At 42.2% G+C, this 19,149-nt stretch overlaps 1 protein-coding gene across 6 annotated transcripts in view; it reads right to left on the reverse strand.

Annotated features, from left to right (window-relative positions):
- Positions 1-19,149, reverse strand: part of nf2a (NF2, moesin-ezrin-radixin like (MERLIN) tumor suppressor a) — a 173,244-nt gene that overhangs the window by 99,234 nt on the left and 54,861 nt on the right. For 5 of the 6 annotated variants that reach the window (XM_085961733.1, XM_085961730.1, XM_085961731.1 and 2 more), the window contains exon 4: positions 6,145-6,228. The exons of the other annotated variant lie outside the window; for it this stretch is intronic. In XM_085961733.1, coding sequence (XP_085817859.1) covers positions 6,145-6,228 — 84 coding nt within the window. The remainder of the gene's footprint in view (positions 1-6,144; positions 6,229-19,149) is intronic. 6 annotated transcript variants of the gene reach the window in all.

A 19,149-nucleotide genomic window follows, 5' to 3' on the forward strand; every position in this document is an offset into this window, starting at 1 on the left:
CTCTGATCTTATGGATGGACCCAGAGGCAGAGGGTCGACATGCTGCTGAGCCGAGCTTGCAGAGTCCTGCGCCCTCCGGCTAGGACTCTCCACTGCTGTCCCTGTCTCCACAATCTGCTGATGCTCACTTGTGAGCTGTGATACACCAGGTGACAACACTACTCTATGTCCCGAAAGTCCCACCGAGGTGCGAGTGTCTGCACTGGTGCTGGGTGCACTGAATTCTGCTGACGCTGCGCCCTCAGAGGTTGCAGCTTCCTCTGAGGAGTCTGGCTGCTCAGCCTCTTCTTCCTGGCGAGGGGGAACGGATGCTTGTGATGGTCCTGTGGGAGAGTAAAGGAAAGAGTCAGAGATGTGATGCAAAAGCTACATGCACATAGCTTTTTGCAGATGCTCATAAGTCCATCTGTTACAGCTTCACAATCATTATCAGCGACTCATGCAATGTCAAAGAGATGGGAAACTTTTCTATCAACAGCTTGCTGTGTTACACCCGTCTGTCCGTCCCCCACGCGCGAATCATCCTCTATTCCCATAATTTCCAGGACTGCCTCCTCCCAGGGGGTCAGGTGGGCTATTGAGGCTGTCCCTCCTCCGGTCCTGGCTCGCTCTCTTTTGTTGTGAGCTCTCTTTTCCTGCAATAAGGGAGACAAGTGGAGGTTGAGTGAGAATGAAGGAGAGAGTGTAGAGATTGCATAGCATAGATACTTAGAAGGAGACAAAGATGGAGTGAGGTTGCAAGACCAAGGGCCCTCCCTGTGTGTTGTCAGTTGTGTTCAAAGCATCAGAGTGATGGGGAGTGAGAGGGCTGGATGGTCGAATAGTTATGTGAACATAGAGAGAGAGAGAGAGGGAATGGGTAAGGGTGCATGGATGTCAGTGTCAAGTGGGATGTGGAGGAAGAGATTGCTAAAGCTGAGTGGTGGTGAGGAAAGGCAATGGGGATCAGATTGAGGGTGATGGGAAATTCATACTCACTGAAGGTCATGAAATCTTTTCCTGCACTGTATCCAGGTTCTGCGGGTGACTCCCAAGGAGTTGATCTCCTCAGCCACCTGCATCCACACTGCCTTGGTCTGAGTGGGAGGCCTCTTCCTCCCTGATGAAGGGAAGAGCACCTCCCTGTTGGCCCTAGCCCCATCCACTAATGCCTGCAGTGCCACCTCGTCAAAGCGAGGAGCTGATCTGGCCCTCCCGCTTGTCATATTTGCAGCAGCTCCCTCTCACTGCACAGTCAAGAAGCTTGGCAGTCTGCAGAAGCAAGGCTTGCTGTGGACCTTAAATGCAGCAGCAATGATGACGTCATCGGAGGGGACTTTGTCATGAAAAACCCATTTGCAAAGGCTTCCCACACGTTGGAAATCAATTGGCCAATTCAGTTAAAATTGCATCAATCTCCCACATCCATTTAGATTTGTGTGGGAAACACGAAATTCAGATAGCACGACACCATCCCGCACCCGAGTTAAAATCCCCCCCTGTATGTATACAAAGGTGCCTACACTTATCTTGGCACTTCTCTTGACACTAAACTTCTTCATTTGCTCTCAGGTACATCAGACCCGAGAGGCTGAATTCATTCACTCACTCCATGCAGCTTGTACCAGGAATTTTACAAATGGGTGTTCTTCATCACCAAACAGCCCACCTTACCTCACGATACTTCCTACAACAACAACTCCAATGAGTTTTTACTGAAAGCCATCTTTAGTGCTGCCGCCCTCAATGTTGCTTCCAAATGTGGGATTCCTTCAGCCGAACAATTGCCGGTAACTTATCTTTAAGGTAAAGTAGCAGCCCGTTAACAGCTGCTACTTTTCCCAAATTTCTGATTTGCAGTCGACCAGCTTGCAGGACGGACTCCTTGTGCATGCTTTCTACGCACATGGTGCCTATTCAAATGGAGGATCTTTCTACAAAATTCAGTAAGGTCAGCCCTTCCCACTGCTGGTAGAGGCTCAGCCTCAATTTTGACAGACTTGGAAAAATCAGGGTTTAAGAATCTATGCGGTAGAAATTGCTGTGTGCTATTTTATGCACAGAATGCGCAGTGCCCAATCATGTGGCAGTAAACATCCTAACTTGTACCCTTGCTGTTGCCAGCTAGTTAGCTGGGCCAGATTGCTCTAGCCGAAGACAAGGCCAAGCAGTCTGGTCCTCAATGACCCGAGCTTCTCGAGGTTGCCCATCACACCACCTCAAGAGCACGGAGTGGAAGTTTCACTTCCCAAGCTGTATCCATGGAGAATCATTTCATAGGAGTACTAGAATAGGTAAAATAGCACACGGCAGGCACTAGGGCTTTGCACAAGGGTGATTTCTAGATATGTAGCAGTCATGTAACCATTTGTGAAATCAAGAATGGATTCTTTTGGAAATAAAAATGTTTTGTTTTGGTATAGCTGTTGTTACATCACTAAGATTATGAAGACCAAGAACACCCATGAAGTTGTAATGTTTGAGAGCATTGATAGGGTGGCGTCAGGACTTGAAGGAGGGAGTGCTGGCGCTCAGGGCGGGGAGAAAATCAATCATTCAGGAGAACAGAAAATGCTTGAAATACTCAGCAGGTCAGGCAGCATCTGTGGAGAGAGGAACAAAGTGAACGGTTCAGGTTAACTTTGTTTCTCTCTCCGCAGATGCTGCCTGACCTGCTGAGTATTTCCAGCATTTTCTGTTTTTATTTCAGATTTCCAGCATCCGCAGTATTTTTCTTTTGTTCAGAAGAATCTCTCCTAATAAATTGCTGCCTTACAGCTCTGGCAGCTCACTGTACTGAGGAGTTATGCTGCTCTTCTGCTTTGCCTGGATCCTCATCCCCTTCTGCTCCACTTCTTCCTCCTGAGGCAGCTCCAAGGCACTCCCCTTTGGATAGCAAGATTGTGGAGCATGCAGCAAACAATAACAGATCGACTCACTCTGGGCTGTACTGCAGGATCCCTCGCGAGCTGTCCAGACTGTCAAACCGCTGTTACAGAACAACAATGGTCTGCTCAATCAGAACCCTTGTTGCTGCATAGCTCTCGTTATATCGGTACTTCACGTTTGTGCCGGGTTCCTGACAGGAGTCATGAGCCAGTTGGTATGGGGATAGCCCGTGTCCCCCCAGCTGTCAGCCTGCCACCTGATGGTCTTGATGAAACAGAGGGGATTGAGGACTGGCGCAGTATGAAACATAGAAGATAGGAGCAGGAGTAGGCCATTCGGCCCTTCGAGCCTGCTCCGCCATTCAACGAGATCATGGCTGATCATCCAAACCCTAGCACCCGGTCCCTACACCGACAGCCATCCCACCCAAGCCCTATCCCCGTAACCCCACGTATTTAATCCCCCCTAACACTAAGGGTCAATTTATTTTTTATTTTTTAAAATGGCCAATCAACCTAACCCGCACATCTTTGGACTACTGCCAGGAAACTAGGCACAGACCTGGATAACTTGCTACGTGCATGCAGTCTCTGGTATAATGCACCCGAATCCAGGAAAATCCCAGTGCTCTTTCTTCCTGCTCATCAGCACCAATGGGAAAAGTAATGAACTGTTGACACTTTGCATCAGTGACCTGCTGGATGGCTGTGCGGACAGCAAACTGACTGACGTTGCTGATGTCACTAGAAGCAGTTTGGAAGAAGCCATAGGCATAAAAATTTAGAGCCACGATGACTTTCAGTGCCTCAGGCAGTGCGGTGTATGCCATGGTTTTGGACTCCAATTCTCGCTGCAATAGATGACACAAGCAAGTGTCCGTCTCCCTGTTAAAACACAGCCACATTACACACTGCTCCTTTATGTGGTTCAGGTGGAACAGTTCTTGCCCTCCACAAACTCACTTTGCAAAAGTATTAAACAGAGAAACAATTGCCAAAACAGCCAAAAAACCTGACCCAAAAGCACCCAAGCAGCCTAAAATGGCCAAGCAGATACTTACCTTGATGGTGGTGAGGATCCTTTTAAATACCACTTGCGAAAGCTGCTTACCAACTGTTCCCGCCATGATTTGCTGGGCAGGTTAAGGAAGTGATGTTTCAGGCATGTATCTTTTAAAAAAGATCCTTAATTCAAGTGCAAGACCCTTGTTATCATATTTAAATTAAGCCTGCGCTTGTTGCAGGCGTGCGCCATGGATGCCTATCAAGCACTTGGAATAATATGGCATTACACACACTTTCGGAGCAGAATATCATGCTGCTGTATTCAACTTGGGCCCCGAAAATGTCAGAGATGCATCGTAATTTCTCCCCCTATTTCCTTCCTTATGCATTTGCCTAGTTGCCACAATGTGTCTCGGTGAATAGAATACTTAGTGAATTAATGCAATTTAAGAGTTAAGGTTCATCATGTAGATACTGTTTCCCTACAGCAGCTGTTTAATTCATTTGGTTTAATGCAAGAAAAAAATAAACGCAATTTATTCTCATCCTTTGCAAAGATGGACTTAATTGCTGCCAGCGCTGATGGTTATTCTTAAAATAAATGCTGCCAAGATAGCACAATAAATAAACAGGCATAATTGCATCTCAGTTGTTTGAATGCTTATCAACATGCTTTTGCCTTGAAAAGGGTGACATTCAAAAGGTTCTGTAATTTTTTTAATGCCAAATAGTTGCATATGTTTGATTTTTCCTATGTTCAAAAATAAACAATAAGGCAGAAATGTGTTAATATTTTGAAGAAGATCTTCGCACTTGTTCTTTGAGAAGTGATTTATTTCAGGACATAGGGCAGCACGGTGGCATAGTGGTTAGCACTGTTGCCTCACAGCGCCAGGGACCCGGGTTCAAATCTGGCCTCGGGCGACTGTCTGTGTGCAGTTTGCACATTCTCCCCGTGTTTGCGTGGGTTTCCTCCGGGTGCTCCGGTTTCCTCCTACAGTCCAAAGATGTGCGGGTTAGGTTGATTGGCTATGATAAATTGACCCTTAGTGTTAGGGGGGATTAAATACGTGGGGTTATGGGGATCGGGTGGGATATGTGTCGGTGCAGGCTCGATGGGCCGAAATGGCCTCTATCTGCACTGTGGGGTTTCTGTGATTCTGTTCTAAAATCAATTCCTAAATTTAAAAAAATCATTAGAATGCCTGAGGTCACTTAAAACTACCTAATAAAACTTTCCCTCATTCTTTTACATGCCATTAAATTACACTTTCGGTGAATGTTTGCACTTATTAAAGTGAAGGATGTCAGTGCCAGATAATTGGGATATTTTTTCCATGTTTTACAACCAGTATTAATATTAAACATTTACAAGTCAGGAGTAGCACTGTTTGGATGAAGGATCCCAATAATGAACCAAGAAATCCTCTGGTCACTATGTGTAATGATATTGTAAATGCATTCATTAGAATAGATTTCTGAATTTAATGACCAGAGGAATCCTTACCCCGTGTTCACAAGTGCAGCAACTGTTGCACCAATCCCGGGTATGAGAGGGGCTAGGACAGAGAGAATGGAGCAAGTGACAAAGACAGGGGCTTGAGCAAACATCAGCAGAGATAGTGGAAAGCCCAGAGTTGAGCACAGGACATTGTCTGGAGGGAGCTAGACAGAAATAGGCTTATATGTGGAGCAAGGGTAGATTGAGTGGGGCCTGTGAAAGCAGGCTTGTGAGCATTTGGCAGCCAACTCAAGGTCGAGTGTGGGAGGAAGCAGCAAAGCATGGGGCTTGGGGCAGTGCAGGGTGAGGAAATAGTCATTGCAGCTGTATCTTACAAAATTCTTACTTGCTGGAATCAAGTTGAAATATTTTTTGATGGAATGTGATTGTGTGGAACTTTGTTTGGTGACGGGGAGAAAATTGAATTTAGGGAGAAAGGATTTGTGTAATAAAATTGGTGAATAACAAAAAAGGTAGAATATTAGCAATAGGAAAATCACATGTAAATACTTAATCAATAATGAAGAAGAAAAATGACTGATAGCTCAATATAGACAGCAGTCACGTTCATGACAGACACATTTTATTATAAAGATTTAGCAACCATTAAATATTTTACAAAATGTTGGCACTGCTCGAGGGAAATTTAAACAGATTCCAAATGTATTACTCATTTTGAATGTTTTGCTCCTCTAATATTCGATGTTATTTTAATTTGCTATTCCTTTTAGTTGTCCATTGTTATATTTATTTAAATTAAACCCTATTTACCTTAGCTTGAACAGCATAGGAAGCCAAAAGAACAGAAGCTTCTGGTGGACAATATATTTCTTCTTCCAAAATCCATTTCTTGACCTGGGAAAGACAGCAGATATAGATATTCGTGAAGTACTTAAATTAATTCTTCTGACAGATATTTACTACTCATAGTTCAAATGTAATTTTATATGATATATCTATTTTGTTTGGTCAGTTTACAGAATAAAAATAGTGGCAGGCAGTACATTTTGATCACAGCAGCTGAAATGTTGAATATGACAAAATGAAACAGTTTGGGTTGGTTTGTTGATGAATTACATGATCCAACATCAATAATGTGCATGCCACTCCCAAACTAGTGGAGGAAGTTGGTTGAAAGCAGGGTTAGGAGTAGGTAGGGAGGGAAATCTCTCTGTTCACCACATCTTAAACAGATTACAGGCAACTAAATCCAAATTATTTTCTTTTAACTTTTCCTCAATTATTTGTTTAATTACAGGAGAAGGCGCTACAGCAACCTGATCCTAAAGTCTCCTTGATGTTGAAGTTTCCACTTTCCATTTTTAAAAAAATATAAATTCCTCCAAGTTGTGGCCTGGCCTCCTAGGTGTCCTAACATGTTCTTAGGCAAGGCAAAGATCTGTGTGTCAGGACTCCATCTGCAACAGAAATGCAGCTGACTTACAGTAATTCAAAATACTGCTCTAAACCGTAAATTTGAAGACGAGGACATTTAAGTCAGGATCTTCCTAAACAGGTCAAAGGGCTCACTGGTGATTTTGAGATTGAAGCTAAATACCACATGCTGGAGTATATGTAACGTCTCAGTAACATCACATGAGGGAATACTCTCTACTTGCCTGGATGAGTGCAGCTCCAACAACACTCAAGAAGATCGACAACATCCAGGACAAAGCAGCCCACTCGATTGGCACCCCATCCATCACCTTAAACATTCACTCCCTCCACCACCGGCGTACCGTGGCTGCAGTGTGTACCATCTACAAGATGCACTGCAGCAACTCGCCAAGGCTTTGTCGGCAGCACCTCCCAAACCTGCGACCATTTCCACCTAGAAAGACAAGGGCAGCAGGCGCATGGGAACACCACCACCTCCAAGTTCCCCTCCAAGTCACACACCATCCTGACTCAGAAGTAAAACGCTGATCCTTCACTGGCACTGGATCAAAATCCTGGAACACCCTCCCCAACAGCACTGTGGGAGTACCTTCACCACACAGGCTGCAGCGTTTCAAGGCGGCAGCTCACCACCACTTTCTCAAGGGCAATTAGGGATGGGCAATAAATGCTGGCCTTGCTAGCGACGCCCACATCCCATAAACAAATTTTAAAAACATAACTGAGCTCTGGTTGGCATTGTTCACAAACTGAAATTTCATATATTATATATATGTATGTATGAATAATATACAAATAAAATCTCAAACTTTAGCACTGAAGGCAGCCATTCAACCCATCATTCCAGTGAAGCACTAGCTCCACATGGGAGCTATCTAGTCAAATCTCATTTCCCTTCCATGCTCTTTCTCCAGGCCCTTTAACATTTTACATCCAGCGTTTATCTAATTTATTCTTAAATATTTTGATTGACTCAGCTTCACTTATGGTAATGTCTCATATGCTAATAGTCCTTTGCATGGAAAAAAATCTTCTAAGCTTTCCCTTTATGCTTCTAGTGCTAAACCTAAATTTACAAAACAATGATCTGTGGAAATAACTTAATACTATTTGTAACATTTGCATATTGAATTATCATTGGCCCACAGGCATCTGTAAGGAATACCTATTATATTCACATGTGATCACATGCTGAGTTGTCATTGGCCTGCAGGCATCTGTAAGGACTGCTATTGTTTTGGAAGACCCAGGCTAGGGGTCCTAACATCATCTTGTCCCCACTGTGTTGTATGATTGAGATCACAGACCTGATGCTTCATACAAGAGTTTAAACTGTAATACTCTGTTGTCCTGCAATTTATTATTTTTGTACAAAGTGTGCAAAACAAGACACTATTTACCCTCTCAAAAGCTTTGAAATTCTTCTACTAGATCACCCTTAACTTTTACTATTCCAGTGAATGTAGCCCTAGTTTTTTCAAGTCTTGCATCATAACTATAATCCCTCTTTCCAGGTATCACCTTTTCTACAGCTTCAGTAGGTTTTCTACAATGGGGGCCCAAAACTGCATACAGTACTCTCAACTGTGGGCTAACCAATATCCTATACAGATTTAGCATCTCCTTGCTCCTCTATTCAATGCAGCCATGTTTAAAATCCAGAATGCAATTTGCTCTTTTTAATGGCTTTTTTCACCAGCAAGCCAGCTTTTAAAAATCTATCTGTGCCCTATATCTCTGTTCTTCCATTCTATTGAGAAATTTACTGTTCAGACTACATTTCCATTTGCTGTTATTTTTCCCAATATGCACTTAAATGTGATAAGCAAAGGCAAGTCTTCCGTGTTGCAGTTTCCCGGTGTTATTTAGTTAATACATTAACACTTCCGATTTGTCTAGACTTTGTAAACTGACTTGTCTCGGCCCTAAAATATGTTCCACTGGTTATAAGGGGTCATGCAAAGACCGAGATAGAGGGAGGGAGATGGAGTTGTTCATAGAATCAGATACTGTCAAATAGGGTGGCAGTCTTGAAGAATGTTAAGTAGTGAGTTAAGAGTGACACTAGGAGGAAAAGCAGGTAGCAGTAATAAAGCAATCTGACAAGGTAGAAGATTTAGAGTACCAAACATTGAAAGGTTTTTGAAACTGTGTGGGAGGAAATAAAAGCAGATAACCTACAAGGATAGCTCTATCAAGTATTTTTTAAAAAGCAATATAAAGCAGTGGTTAGACAACAGTTAGACTATATATTAAATTTAGGTCATTGTAGTTAGAGAGATCGCGGCACTGCAAAAAGTTTATTAAAAGGTCAATAAGAATGGTGCTGAATCTTAAATCAATAAGCTAAGCGCTTTGGGAGATTTAGAATTTCTCCCTTCAAACTAAAAGGGAGAGAAAGATAAACTGGGAAACTACAGACCAGTTAATCTAATGTTAGTTGTAGGCAGATTCTTAGAAGTGCATAGAAGCAAAAAGTGCATAAAAATCTGAAACAGACAGATAAGGGGTATAGGTAGAAAGTCAGGCAGCAGAATTGTTTTAGATTGCTCTAGCAAACAACTAGCAGATATGATGGACCTAATGGCTTTCTTCTGTGATGTAATCATCTATGGCACTAAGTTCTTTCTAGGGAATCTGAAGAGATCTGTGGATATGATTATAAGGTGAGGAAACCACAAGTAATTCTAATTTATTTTTGTGTGCAAGATTTCCACAACTAGTCAGTTAGATTTGAAAGGAATCATCTTTTCTGCAGTAGTGTTTTAAAGTATTTGGAATTCATCACAAAATTAATATTTCTACATCAAAATTAGTTTTGCTAGCTTCCTGAATGGCTGAGTGAGTAAAATACCTTGTGTATTGCACAGATCAAGAATGTTCTAAATTTAGTTCTGTGTTAGTCCGGGTGACAGCGATAACATGGGATAGGAGAAAAAAAATTACTTTATTTTATATCATACATTATATATTAGCATTTATAGTAATAAATTACAAAAAAAAATTAAAGGATGGATATGCTAAATACACCCAATAAAGATCTTGTACCCTTTTTTGTACAGTCATAATGGCACAGGAGGAGGCCATTCGGCCCATCGAGCCAGTGCCAGCTCTCTGCAGAGCAATCCAGTCAGTCCCATTCCCCCGCTCTATTCCCGTAGCCCTGCAAGTTTATTTCCTGCAAATGCCTATCCAATAAAACATGCAGTAAAAGCCAGGAGTAAGATTAAATACTACCCTTCCATAAAAGAGAAAAGCTCAATCAGAAATCTACCATATTCATTCTGCTACATAAAGAACTGTGATTTATAAAACCTTTGTAACTTGTACTATGATAGAATCACAAAAGCAACCTAGAAATTATTGTTGACAATATTAGCAGAACAATGCTGAATGCTGAATGCTTTCATAATACAATCCTTTGCCCACAATTTTAACAGCGGCTTTAACCCACTTAAAATAACCAGGTTAATGTCTGCATTAAAACAGTGGTTAGAGGAAGTATATTTAATTATATATATATGAAATTGTACCTTTCTAGTTATTTTGACGATATATACTTGTATAAGGAAGCCACACTGGGCACATATGTACAGTATTAAGGAATTAAGGACTGAGGATAAAGGCATAGTATACTGGATAAGAGACTCCCAAAAAAGTATAGACAAGATAGAGAGCCGCTTCACAATTCTGCTACCATAATGTTTTACATTTTATTTTAAATGGTAGTCAATTTTTCCACATAATCAATAAAGAACCAGGAACACAAAGTAATGAGAAAAACTTTATTTAAATGCATTCATTAGTAACAAAGCAATAGCTACACAGTAAAGGAAAATCATTAGTAGTTAACTTCAGTACTGATTGGCCCGGATTTTGTGGTAAGAACAACGGTGAGGCTATCAGCGTCTCCGTTATTAAAGTGTAAATTGGACAGCAACGTTCAGCGTCCACACATGCACAGTTAAACATGGAAATCAGGAAGTTGCTGTCCGACTTGCCCTGCTCTTCCACAAGCTTCGCTACACCCGTACCTCGCCAAGAGACTCGGCATCCACATACATGCAACGCAGTGAAGTTGTGGTGCTTACCCACTTAACACGCCAGAAAAAATTAGGGCTTGTCCATTCAAGTTTAAGTGAATTTTTAACAGCATGAGAAGTTTTAATTACTGCCAAACAACTTCTCCGGTACTGAAAATTTACTTTTACAAGTGTGGAGTCTTATTCCTTCAGATTTTAATCAATGTTGGAGATTTTTTTTAATTACATTTTTTTTTTTAAACTTTTTCCTTCATCTCCCTCTGTTAATCCCATCTTTCTTTCCCTCTCTATTTCACTAGTACATGATTTTACATTGAATTAAATATTCTAACTTACACTTCCTGGTTTAGACTGCATGTCTCAGTAAGGATTCTTCAATCTGATTGGTTAAAGAGACACAACATTGCTTGTCTTGTTCACACGGGTCCCAGATCTCAAGTAGGGAGCGCCGCACTGTTTCAGCTCTCTAATTACCACAAATCGCAGTGTAAAAGCCCACAGACTAAGTGCAATGAATGGTGAGTGCCATTATCTTTTCATAAAAATAACATTGTTCAAATCCAAACTTCAGGAGGAACCATCAGTAATAGGACCCCCCACGAGGCCAAACTCGAGAGACGAGTGGCACATCAGCCACAGTTCCAACAACTGAATTGGACTGGCTATCAGATAACTCTAAGGAAGTTTGACTAGCAAGATCCTTGATTGCATGAAGGGTGAAATTCGCAGGGGAGTGTAGTCAGCAGATTGAGAAGAAATCTGACTTACTTAGCTAACTCCTTGCCAAACTGCCTTGTATGATGCAAGGATGAAATATCCCTATGCACCTGGTTATTCACAATGTTTTGTCCCCTCACAATTCCCATCTTCTGCTGCCTTAAAACATGAGAGTATAGGCATTCAAAGGGTAACAACTGACCCCTGTAGGTAAATGGGTTCCAGGTGCAATAAAATGGAATCTTGCCTTTTTGCAAAACATCCTATGCAATATATTGTAAGGTGCCATGCTCTTGTGGCTGCTTTACGCTTCTTGGATGTTGAATGACATTTCATGTTGCCAATGATGCCACCCTTTCTTCCTCCTTCTTGACTTAATCCTATTTCTCAGATATTACCATGATGGTTTCTTCAGAGGAACCAGATATGGTTTATCATATGGACTAATAATCTGTGTAGGTATTAAAAAAATGATTTATGAAAATATAACTTTGAACATTATTTTTTTTTTAATTAATTAGAGACTGCCATATAAATCACTAATCTACCAGCATGTGTTTAAGATGATGTTTAATATATTTTTGCCAAATACATATTAACTTATATTGGGTATAGTTTATATTTTACACAGTAAATTACATGATAATGATGTACGTAAGTAACTTACCTATATTCTGACATAGTGGATGTACTCTGCTGCATGGTCATGAGATAGAAAAGTTGAAAAAAGTAATTTATTTTTATTGCACAGCCCTATCTTTACCCTTGCTTTGTAGACTTTTACAATGGAGCAGCTTAACCCGGTCATCTTGTTGAGCTTATTGAAGTCATTTCCTATAGTCACACTTTAATTTTTAAATTTTAGCCAGGCATTTTGCTATTAATCTCTGTAGGTACACTGCTCTTTTTTTGAAAGGACAGAATAACTTTTTTTTCCTTCTAACACATCCTTTCACTAACATTAATTGAATGTTACAGCACAGAAATAGGCCATTCAGCCCATCAAACTTACACCAGTGTTTTTCACCATGAGATACCAAGTTAATTCCATTAACTGCACTCTCCCATACTTTTAATCTTACTCTTTTTCAAGAAGCAAACAAACTTATGGGACGAGATTTTCCTTATCTCGGCGGGTCCAGTGCGGCTGGGGTCAGTGGCAGGTCCTGACCCCACTGCTAGCTCCATCCCGCTCTGGAAAATTAATTTGCATTGATATGGCTTGTTAAGCCCACCCAGTGCGCTTCCCGGTCCAATTAGCGGAAGCGGGTCTAGTAATGTCATTCATGACACATCATCAGCCGGTTTCCTTAAAGGGACCATCGCCAACTTTATTTTGACATTTGTGCTGTCAGTGTTCTACAGCATTGAAGTGCTGCACACACTGAATCACTGCAGAGAGGTGCAGGGCTGCACTCATGTTCTCCCATGCTTATGGAGGGAGTCAGGGCATGCAGGGAGATCCTCTTCCCTTCCGATGGGCAGAAGACACCTCCCCAGGACACCAACACAGCCTGGTTGCACATTGCAGAGTGGTCACAAGCAGGGATGTGTTCAGGAGGACCTGGGTGCAGTGGCGCAAACCTTTCAATGATCTCATTAGATCACGAAACGTTAGTACAAAGCCACACTCGCCTTCATCCTGCTGTGCCTTTCTTCACATCCCCATCACTCTACCTTCCTTACCCTACTCCTGAACATCCTTACTCACACCAACTCACCTTGCACCTCCACCCATCCCTCTCTCCCTATCTACATTATCACATCTCCATTTCACTAGCCACCCCTCACACTCACCCTCATCTTAGTGCAATCATACCAACTAACAACACACAAGGGTAGCCACTTGGGTGTTTTATCCAATGTTCATATAAAGTTTGTTAAATTGCTGTCAAACATTGAAACTTTTATTTTCAACACTTTCCATTCTTGGACAGATTTGTGCGCACGTCTGGAAGTGTCTTAGTGAGTTGCAGTGAATGGTGAGGCATAACGATACCCACCCCCGCAATGGTGGTGAGTGTGAAAGGAATGGCTTGGACATTGTAGAGATGCTTTAAGGTGTTGGTGTGGGGTGGTGCCAACCTGGCACATCATGTGGCATCCAGGGTGTACAGCGTCAAGTGAAGTAAATCTGGCCATGAGGAGGCCATCGCTGGCCTCCTGGGCAGCAATGTGCTTGGGTGCTAATGCCCTCATCCTGTGCAGCATCAGGTGATTGCGGAGAAGATTGGTGCTGTTGGTGTGCCTGGTGCTGCTGGTGTTGGGGCTGATCGTGGTCAGATTCTGAGGACCAAGGTGAGACAGTATAAAGGGCACCCGTAGATGGCAGGTGAAGTAGAGATGACAGAAGCATTCCGTCACTGGTGAGAATTCTTCCAATGAGGTGAGGCTGGATGGAGAGAGTGGAAAGCCTGCAGAATCTGTGCTGGAAATGGACTGAGAAACAGCTTGTGGCTGAGGAAAGTGATGATCCGTCAAGTGGGAGCTTTTACTGTATATTTAAAGCTGTCAAGTAATCAGCTGGAGCAGTGGCCACTGAACTCCTGCCTCAGGTTGACAGCCGAACAGTGTGGTTCCTGTGACCATGAATTAAAGTCAAAAGGTAAGTTAAAAAAGCCTCTTAATCATCTGTCAACTAGATGCTAATGAGTTTAATTGGGTCACCCGCCACTGCCCGTCGGGCCTGCTCAGCGCTGACAGACTTGACATTGGGAAAGGCGTGTCGACAGTGGGTTCCCAACCCTCTGTCAAAAAAAAAAACACTTTCCAACCCAACCTGCCACCGATCCAGTCTGCTGACACCCTGGAAAATCTTGGCCATGGTCACTGCTTCAATGCTGCTGACTTTTGAAGGAACTACACCAGCTGGCTTATGTTTGCTGCATGTGTCTATAGCCAGTTTCTACCAATATATAGAAATTTGAGTAGTGATATCAATTTAGGTCAACTGGTTATGCACAAAATTAAACCAATGTGCACATGGTGAAATCTGCACATACAAAATGGCTAAATTAGGATAACTACATGAGCAGAAAGCATCATGGGTCGAGAGAAAAAAAGATTAGCACAGGTGCTTATGGTTACATCATATCCTGCGACCAGATGTTCATCCAGCAAGTTGTCTACATGTAAATATACAGATATGTCACTTGCATGTTTACTATGATTGCATGTATCAATACAAGATAAGGCAGAGGCTAAATCTTGTATTTCTTAATAAGTAATAAAGTTGTTGAAAGTAGACTCTCAGACCTATTAATAAGCTACGGCAGAAGCCAAATTTTATAACCTGGTAATAGGTTATATACAGCGTTCCTATGAATAAAGACTCCCACACCAAATATCCAGTTGCTTGCCTTTTCTCTGGAAGAACATGGGACTTGCTGTACCTTTCGTCTGTGCTTGAAGACAATTGCTGAGTTGGCAGGTCTGAGAAACAAAGGGGGAGAAATTTGGTATCGCCCCATTTGGGGCGCAATTATCGGCCGGGCGCAAAGATTAGCGCCTGGCGCTAATTATCACCTCTGAATGCAAACTTGGCCTTTGTCATCCCTGGAGGTGATTGGAGCGCTAAATCAGGTGCTTCACATCTGTCTTAAGGCGCAAATGCCAAGGAGCGAGGCGCTCACAGCGCTGGCAAAGCTCATGTGATGTCAGTCAGCAATGGAACGCAGACACACTGGCACCAGCCAATTCTTAAAGGGGAGTTCTGATGAATGATCATCGACCTGAAACGTTAACTCTGTTTCTCTCTTCACAGATGCTGCTTGACCTGCTGAGTTTCTCCAGCATTTTCTGTTTTTATCTTAAAGGGGAGGGTTTATCTTGGTCTCCATCTACATCCTGTTCATTGCAGCATTGAGTCTCGGCCTGGAGAGACCTGTACATCAAATCTGCTGGAAAGAACAATGGAGACATCCAGGGAAAGAGCTCAGAGTGCAGCCCCCACAGTCTCTTCTAAATTGATACAAGGGCAAATCAAAATGAACCTGCAAAGTGCTGCTCAGTACCCAAAACTCCTTCACACAGTGTAGAATCTCTCCAGAAGTCTCTCTCTCAGAATGCATGGTGCAAAAATGTCACCAACAAAAAAAGGCAGGAAGCGGTCGCCTTTAAATAGCGCTCCCCTAGTCCCTTCCCGACTGCAAAACGCTCCCCTCAACCTGTCGTTGCTAGCGGCAGGTGTTAAGGCAGGGGACGCCACTCAATTTCCAGTCCGGGGCGCTACCGGGGCGTTGCGCACTCGACTGACGTCACGATCTGCAGACGCAGGAGATTGTGGCGGTAGTGTTTAGCGCCGCCGTAAAATGTCCGGTCAATTTCGCGAGAGGCGCAGATGTCGCCGCGCCCGGGCGCTAGTTGGTTTGCGCCCCACTTAGCGCCCTCTTAAGGCGCTAACGGGTGGCGCTACCAACTGAATTTTTCCCCCAAAACCTTTAAACAACTTAGAAGATTTAATAAAGATTTGCCTGGCCCTGGTACCACCCTAACTGCCCACAAGTTTCCCCAGAGGGTTTTTGTTGTAGACCAGAAGGGACAAATTACCAAAATCCCAAAGAAATAGTGAACAGAAAAACCTACCAGGTTAACCAGGGGATGTCATGGCTTGCCCAAGATGTGAATGGTGCTGGACTCACAACTGAGACACAATTAATTGTACAAAGCATGTATTCTACAAAACATGGCTTATATTTTAGTAGGATTTTAGACCAGGTACCAGAGGAAACTAGATCTGCATTGTTATCAAAGGGCAAGTGGTTCATTTTTGGCTTTTAAACGGTTTGATTTGTATGATTACATCAGTCTGTAAATCAACCTCAGAAAATATTAAATCATGCACTAAGTGATAAATGCAAGCAATTACCCAATGTTTGCTACCGACTTAGTCTTCATGCCCAGAGACAGAACAATACAACAGTACATTTTTTAAAAAATATTTCTGCTAATCTGGTTACTTGTAAAGCAAACTCTTTTTTGATACCGGTTGCAGATAAAGATAGGGTAGTTACACAGGATTCTCTTTAGATTGTAGATACAGTGGAACAGTTTTCTACAAATGACTGTACTCACAACCGAATGTTAATTTTTTCACACACTGCAAAGAGTTATTCCCATCTTCATTTATGAGCTCATTAGAAATACTTCACTAGAAGTATCCATTATTAATAAGATATACAAAAGGTTAGAAACATAAAAAGTGATTTTTTTTTTTTAAATCTGGCAATCATCTTTACCAACACTAACAAATATGTGCTAGCAAGGTCTCAACATCCAATCCAGAGTATTCAATTTCTAGTTTGCCACTGAGGCCAGCTTAAATGAGTTTTGCTGGTGAAAATCAAATTGGCTTGTGACAATTTCAGCCACTGGCAAAAATCTGTTGTCTATGAACAAATTCGATTCTAACTTTGCACTGAGGCAATAGAATGATCGAGGAGGCTCCATGCTGGAATAGGTTACAGAAAGCTGATTAAAATAATGAGCCAACAGTCTCCTTTTCCAGAGTAGAATCTATTCAATCAAAAAGTACAATTATGAATACATTTTTTAGGATAACCCATTTTTAGATTTAATTTCAGTACTTTTTTGGGGAGCAAAGAGATTTTATCAATAAGAAATTTAAGCATGTGCCAATCATCATGCCAATCATAAATTTTGATTTAATTCAAATTAACTACTAATATTGTTATAATTTTTGCATGGTACTTATTTAGAATTTTCACACAACAAAAGAAGGTTTTGTATAAAAAGGAGAAAATAAAAATATGCTCCGGACTGGCTGAAATCAAAAGGATTACGGAGCCGCGCCTCATGGTTGATGCAAAAGAAGGACTGATCACCAAGGAAACCTGCATAACTGAGCCACAAAGACAATGGATAAAGAGTGTCAACCAATCCCTGAGCTTTATTCAAAGTAGACTGTAGCCTTTGTTGTAAACTTACCCTCCATTTGAATCTTCCCTATTTTTCCAAATAAAAGCATCTTCCACATACCGTAGGAGTCAACCCACATTGCCAACAGGAAGAATCAATAAGAACTTTAAAGAAATTTGTGACATAAATGGCATCATACCACTAGTTTAAGACTTTTCCTTCCAGCACTGTACAAAGCTACCTCCTCCCAAGCTGATAGATCAATTCTTTTCTAGAGGAGTCATGTGTGTAACATAATAACATACAATGTGAATCCCTAACAGGCTGAACAGGAAGTTCAGAGTGCGGATTCTTGACATGTCCTTCACATTTTTAGCAAAATCCGTGCGAATTCTAAAGCCAAGGCCAAACTATATTAAGCGGATATGGGCATGGATTGAGTGATACCAGTGTTGATACTTTCTATACCAGTCAGTAACAGGTGCTTTTCTACCATCAGAATTGATGACTTAGCCACTTTGCAGAAAGCACTTAGCACAGACAATATTGAGCTGGAGAAGGTACAGAGCAGCACGATCAAAATGACTCTTAACCTTAGAGCTGATCATAACAGTTGCTCTGGATGTTCATGCACTGTGAAATAAAGAAGCTTAATGATTGATATCTTGCCTTACCAAGTGTTTTCATGGTACGCCTTTGAAGAAGCTCAAGAAGCACACATGCGAAGGACATGAATATCTAGTTGAGATCACAAGGGACTAAACCGCAGGTTAAACGAACGTATAAAGATTGGATAGTACTGACACACTCGGACTGCTTAGAGGAGTCCCTAGCATCATTGTGCCCCAGAGAATATCAAAGGAAAGACCCTGTGAATTCAAATCTGCCTCAGGTATCAGGTTGGATCACTCCCTTAAGTGGTCTGGTTATGTCTTTTTTTTAAATAAATAGAAGTTGACCACTGCCCTGTACCTTTTAACATAGTAACGGGACTCAGGAGTACAACAGTGAAATTCACTTGTGATCTGGACCAGACAAATCAGCCAAATCTCCCACCACACCAACACCCCCCTCCCTCCCGGGATGTCCGATTCACTCCCTGTGACCCCCCCCACCTCTCCCATGTCCGACCCCTCACCACCACGATGTCCAAGCCCCAACCCACACCCCGCGATGTCCGAATTAACCGACATCCGCTCCCTGGTGCTTTTCCGCCCGACAGGCAGCCAGCCAGTCAATCTGGTTAGCTGCTGGGCAGGAAATCTGTTGAAAAAATTTAAAAGACGTCCTGTGGTTAATTTCTGCAGGATGTCTAGGAAACCTATACTTCTGGGTTTCCCCTCCTTAAATCCTCCCACCCCCACTCTTTTCCCAGCCTGAGTAAATATTGGGGCCTTGGTGTCGGTCTTGATTTTTAAAAAGGCCACCCTACAAAGACTAGCAGAAATCAATGGAATTTTTCAACACCAAGGTGCCAGATACAGTGACAGTAAATATACTGTTACATACCTTCTGGCTTTATGTTGTTTAATCCCAGCCAAAGTTATAAATATAAATGCTAATTGCAGAAAGAAAGAATCCAAAAATGTGCAATCACAACAAACTGAGTGGAAACAACAGCAAAGAGCAACTGCTCGGTTAACAGTGGAGGAAAGAATGGACGCAGCAATCTACAGCAAACCGCTTTATATGGGAAATAAAAAGGGACTGTCAGAAGAATTCAGTGCCAGCCCCATGGTAT

Source organism: Somniosus microcephalus, chromosome 19 (genome assembly GCF_052327205.1).
Source record: "Somniosus microcephalus isolate GS21.2 chromosome 19, FLI_Smic_1.0, whole genome shotgun sequence".
NCBI classification, from domain to species: domain Eukaryota; kingdom Metazoa; phylum Chordata; class Chondrichthyes; order Squaliformes; family Somniosidae; genus Somniosus; species Somniosus microcephalus.